Source organism: Trachemys scripta, chromosome 1 (genome assembly GCF_013100865.1).
Source record: "Trachemys scripta elegans isolate TJP31775 chromosome 1, CAS_Tse_1.0, whole genome shotgun sequence".
NCBI lineage: Eukaryota > Metazoa > Chordata > Testudines > Emydidae > Trachemys > Trachemys scripta.
Window position 1 is genome coordinate 4,703,249 of NC_048298.1, and position 6,024 is coordinate 4,709,272.

The following is a 6,024-nucleotide window of genomic DNA, read 5'->3' on the forward strand; positions in this document are numbered from 1 at the left end:
CTGCTTTTAATCCTCTTAATTTAAATGAAACAAGCACAGAAACAGTTCCCTTACCTTGTCAGATCTTTTTTTTTAAACTTCCCCCTCCCTTTTTTTTTTTAGTAGCTTACGTTTAACATAATACTCTCCTGTATTTGCTGTTTTTTTTCTGCTGCTGCCTGGTTGTGTATTCCAAATGAGGTGTGTGGTTGATGGGTCAGTTTGTAATTTTGGTGTTCATAACTCTGAAGTTCTACTGTAGTTCTAGTGTACCCTCCTAGGTAGCAAAAAGATGTACCAAATCTGGTGCAACGGGTCTATTTAGTTGTAAATCAACGTGGCTTAATGGTTATATCACCTAATAACCATGTAACTTTCTTTAGAAAATAACTGACCTATAAATGGAAGAGTTGATTAAAATCAATGATTTAAATCGAGGCTTTCCACTTGGTGATTTAAATCATGATTTAAATTGCTTTGATTTAAATCAATCCACCCTGCTTCAGAGAGATCTAAACAAGCCAGGGAAATGGGCAACACAGTGGCAGATTAAATTCAAGGTTGACCAATGCAAAGTAATTGAAGGCGCATTGGAGGTGGAAAAAAGAAACTATTCATACACCATACAGGGTTCTAAACTGACTGTCTCCATTCAAGAAAGGGTCCTGGGTGTCATTGTAGACAGCTCAATGAAACCTCTGTTCTCTGTACAGCTGAGATTCAAAAAAAACAAACAAGATGTTGGGCTGTATAAGGAATGGGATGGAGAATAATAGAGACACTATCCTAATACCTTTACGTAAATCCATGGTGCAATCTCACTTGGATCCTGTGTCCCATGCTGGTCTCCCCCTTGCAAAAGGGATATTGCTGAATTGGAGGGGGTTCAGCGAGGAGTTATGAGAATGATCAAGGGTCTGGAAAAATGCCTGTGTTAGGAGCAATTGAAAAGACTGGGATGGTTTGCCTTGGAAAGGAGGCAAATTAGAGGAGACAGGTAGATTGGGAGCTTTTTTTCTCACTGTCTCCTAATACACGAACAAGGGGACCGTCAGTTAAATGTAAAGAGGGGGGAAAATCAAAACCGGTCAATGAATACTCTTTCATACAATGTGTAATTACACGGTTGAACTCACAGGAAGTAGTTTGAGGAGCAGAATTGAATAAGATTAAAAATGGAATTGTATTCTTCAATGGATATCAAGTATCCCCAGAGTTGTTCTATTGGTCTGAATTCAGCAAGATGAAATTCGATAAAGATAAGTGCAAAGTACTTTTTGTAAGACGGGAAGGCTGAAAAGAATCTGGGGTTTATAGTGGATCACTAATTGAATATGAGTCAACCGTATGATACAGTTGCGAAAAAGGAATATCATTCCAGGGATGTATTAACAGAAGTGTTGCATGTAAGACTTGGGAGGTAATTGTCCTGCTCTGCTCAACATGGGGGAGGCCTCAGCAGGAATATTGTGTCCAATTCTGGGTACCACACTTCAGAAAAGAGATGGACAAATTGGAGGGAGTTCTGAGGAGAGCAACAAAAATGCTAAAAGGTTTAGCAAACCTGACCAATGAGGAAAGCTTAAAGAAACTGGGCAAGTTTAGTCTTGAGAAAAGAAAACCATGGAGGGGACCTGTTAACACTCTTCAAATACGTTAAGGGCTGTTATAAAGAGAATTAGATCAGATGTTCTCCATGACCCTAAAGGCAGGACAAGCAGTAAAGGGCTTAATCTACAGCAAGGGAGATTTAGGTTAGCTAGTAGGAAAAACTTTCTAACTGTAAGACAGTTGAGATCTGGAACAGGCGTCTAAGGGAGGTTGTAGAATCCCCATCATGGGAGGTTTTTAAGTAAGGTGCACCCATCTCCTCTTCGTATAGGTCTGAGGTGATCCTTTCATGACCTTTTGTGTGCCATATCATTGCAGTAGGTCGTCCTACTTAGCCAAGTCTTAGTTTTCACTTTTCTCTCCTCTTCTGAGTTTTCTTGGTTGGTTCCATGGCTGGGCTGGATGGTAGATGTTACATTTATGTCTGGGCTGGTACGCTCAGCCCCCAAACTCTTACATTTTAAGCTGGGTCTGGAGGCTTTTCGTGGGTCTGTGTGTAGATGATGGATATTTTTTCTCTCTTGGGATCTACGGATCACTCTGCTGGGGTTGTTACAAAGGTTTTCTTTTTTTCCATCAGTTAGTGGCTTGTTTACACGGAAATGGCATTGTAGCGAAGCAAGACTTACTGCTGGTGCAGCACCTCCTGCTGGTCGTCTTGGGAATTAGCTCTCCAGTGTACAGAGCACCTCCTCCTGGCCGGTGTCTCACCTGCTGCTGGCCCCCGTGTCCCTCCCGGACCCCGGTGTCCTTTGCCTTGGGGTTCTGCCCACTGCAGTACCCCCACTCTCTGGGTCTCCGTCAGGTACCCTCTGTTCTCAGACAGCTAGACCCTCTCCCTCCAGGGCTAGAGTCAGACTCCTCCAGCTTCTGGTCCCCAGCCCTCTTATCAGGGCCAGCTGAGCCCTAATTGAGCTGGCCACAGCTTTGGCTGCCTCCCCAATCGGCCTCGCTTGGCTGTTTTAACCCCTGTTCTCCAGGAATGAGGCAGCTGCCCCACTACAGGCATGTTATGTTTTAATGTGTGAATTAAAATTAAGTCTCCCCGCCCCCCCCAAAAACGTGTTGATTTTTCAGTGATTCTCAAACTTTTATACTGGGTGACCCCTTTCACACAGCAAGCCTCTGAGTGTGACCCTCCCCCCACCCCACTTATAAATTAAAACCACAGTTTTTTATATTAAGCTGTATTATAAAAGCTGGAGGTGAAGGAGGATTTGGGGTGGAGGCTGACAGCTCGCGACCCCCACGTAATAACCTTGCAACCCCTTGAGGGGTCACGAGCCCCAGTTGAGATCACCTTATTTAACAGGACTGAAACCTGCCCTACTGTTCCTTATAAAGGGGAGAGGAGAGAGAAAGTGTGTGAAATGTATTGCTTCAGCTAGAATTTTCTGCATCTAATGAAAAGGTGTTCTACTTCACGAATGCCCTGGTTTGCACTTTGTGAATGTTATGATTACATATTTCTTAGCTGACATAGCAGTTGATTGTACCCTGTGGGAATGAAAATATCCCTCGTGCGGGTTGAATACAAAGAAATATATTATGTGTTTACATTCTGCTTCCATGGAAAATTTATACAGAAGAGTAAATCACTCAGATTTTTAAAAACTTTTTGCTTCTTTTTCAGGGGCAGTCCAAAACAAAAAAGCAGCGGGGGGGGGGGGGAGGAAGGTTAATGAAAAGGACTAGGATAAAACATAACCACCTTTGGGTCAGACAGGGTCCTTCTCCCCCTTTCTCAGGCGGAGTGGCGTGTACTGTGTTGTCAGATGGGAGGCAGGGTTCCCCAGGGAGACGGTAAAGGGAAGAAAGAAGTGCGATCTCGCCTGGTTACGCTGTCGTCAGACAGGGAACACGAGACTCGCTTCTTTGGTCTCTTGTGAAAACGCTGTGAGAAAAGAGCAGAGCTGGGTCTTGCTTAATCTTTCCTCATTAGAGGAGTTGGAGAGTGTGTGAGCCAGTTTCGCAGTGTAATTCCAGGGGATGTGCTTGTTGCCTGTTGGATAATTGCTCCTTCATAACGGAGGTGTGAAGACTTAGAGTAATTAAGCTTTACAGTTAAAGTAAGGATGATTGCAAAAAGAATTCCAGCCCACCATTCTGCTAGTAACCAAAAACGACAACAGCAAAACCAAAACTAGTTCAGTTTAAAAAAAAAAAGCTTTGTGTGCATGAAAGCATTCTGGCTGGAGAAACACAGCCGGTTGCAGTTTGCAGGTCAGGACTGTACGTTGTCACGAGGAATACTTTCTCCTGTCTGGGCTAAACTCTGCACACCATTTGATTGCTGTTTAGTGGTAGATTGCCTCTATAGTCTAGTCTGCACTGGAAAAGGTGTGCTGCTATAGGTGTGCAGATAGACCCTACTTGTGTGGACACAGCTGCTACCAGTGAAAATAGGCTTGTACTGGTCTAGCTTATACCAGTTGCTGGACCAAAATAAACTATGCTGGCAAAATCACTTCTTTATTGGCATAACTGTCTACACTAGGGGGAGGGATAGCTCAGTGGTTTGAGCATTGGCCTGCTAAACCCATGCATCCGAAGAAGTGGGCTGTAGTCCACGAAAGCTTATGCTCTAATAAATTTGTTAGTCTCTAAGGTGCCACAAGTACTCCTGTTCTTCTTTTTACGGATACAGACTAACACGGCGGCTACTCTGAAACCTAGGGTTGTGAGTTCAATCCTTGAGGGGGCCGTTTAGGGATCTGGGGCAAAAATCTGTCTGGGGATTGGCCCTGCTTTGAGCAGGGGGTTGGACTAGATGACCTCCTGAGCTCCCTTCCAACCCTGAGATTCTATGATTCTATTTCTGATTATAAAAATGTTGTTTAAAAAGAACCTACACCTCTAACAGACGTCGTTATACCGGCAAAAGTTTCTAGTGTAGACCTTCTCTTAGAGATGTCATTTCTTACAAAAGCCGCTTCGTTGTCTCCCAGCCTCCTGTCACAGCTCAGAGCTCTTTCTCTGAGTGGGCCTAGTATTTGTGCCATGTGGCAAGTTTCAGTTTCTTATGGGTTCCTAGGTATTTCCTGCAATCCTAGCTCACTAGACAAACGTAAATGGCTTATAAATCTGCCAGTACTAGTGTCTGCCCTTATTCCCAAGTCGATTATTGTGCACCAACAGAGAGCTCAAGGGTGTACAAATAGAAGGAGATGGTCCCTGCCGTGAGGAGCTTACCACCCGAATTGGACACCGACATCACAGATCAGATACAAGTTAACATTCTCAACTTGGGGGGTCATTTTAGTCTGTTTTTATTTTTAAAATTGATGTTTATTACCCCCAAACATTGATGATAAAGCTGGAGGGACTTGATCTGGTTTGAAATACGAGGGTTAACTGCATGGGCCGGCGCCAGAATGCCGCCCCTAAAAATGTGCCCTGGCCGCCCTAGCTCACCTCCGCTGCTGCTGCCAGGGCGGGCGAAACAGCTGATTTGCGCGCCGCTACTCGCCCTCTCTCCCAGGCTCTCAAACCTGGGAGGGAGGGGGGAGACTCCGAGTGGCCGCAGCGCGGGCGCCGCTTCTCCCCCTCCCTCCCTCGTAGGCTTGAGAGCCTGTGGGGGAGGAGGCAGGGCTGGGGATTTGGGGAAGGGCGGAGTTGAGGCGGGGCCGGGGTAATTAAAGAACGGGGTGGGGTGGCCAAAATTGTTTTTGCTTTGGGCGGCAAAAATCCTAGAGCCGGCCCTGTTCGTCAAATAACTTTGCCCAAGGAGATTTCAGGGGAGGTGCCACTTTAATGCGGCAGGCAGTAGCATTGAACTGGCCCTTTTCCCTCCTGTGTCTGTCTTCAGGAAGCTGGGGACAACCACCAGTTCTGCTGGAGGAACCTGTTCTCCTGTATTAACCTGCTGAGGCTTCTCAACAAGTTGACCAAGTGGAAACATTCTAGGACCATGGTGAGCTGGGGTCTGGGGGTGTTGCCCTTTGTCGCAGAGCTCCTGCGGCGCATTTAATGGCGTTTTGATGTGAGCGAGTGTACTGCGCTACATCTGCCCATCCTTCATGCAGCAAGGGACAGCCTTCTCTGTCCAAGAGCTTGCGGTCCGATTAGGGTGATGAAGCGAATTTCTCTCCCCGGATCTTGCCCTGGGGAAGAAAACATTTAACTAGGATGTGAGATGTTGACACAAGAAGAAACTGGGAAATCGTGCCTAGAGCGTTACTAGGGTGACCAGATGTCCTGATTTTATAGGGACAGTCCCAATTTTAGGGTCTTTTTCTTACATAGGCTCCTATTACCTCCCACCGCGTCCCGATTTTTCACATTTGCTGTCTGGTCACCCTAAATGTTACGTCCGGCTCTGTTTGGGAGGAAAGGCCAGGGAAGAGCCAACGCAGCTGGCAACACGAATGAGCAGTCGGAGCAGGAAGTTGGCAGCAGAATGGGGCTGCAAGGGAAGTAGTCTGTAGTCACTCC

General features: G+C 46.0%; 1 protein-coding gene across 2 annotated transcripts in view; it reads left to right on the forward strand.

Moving 5' to 3' along the window:
* STRIP2 (striatin interacting protein 2) overlaps nt 1–6,024 on the forward strand; it is a 79,294-nt gene that overhangs the window by 53,880 nt on the left and 19,390 nt on the right. For both annotated transcript variants that reach the window (XM_034763859.1, XM_034763858.1), the window contains exon 19: nt 5,399–5,503. In XM_034763859.1, the coding sequence (XP_034619750.1) occupies nt 5,399–5,503 (105 nt within the window). The remainder of the gene's footprint in view (nt 1–5,398; nt 5,504–6,024) is intronic.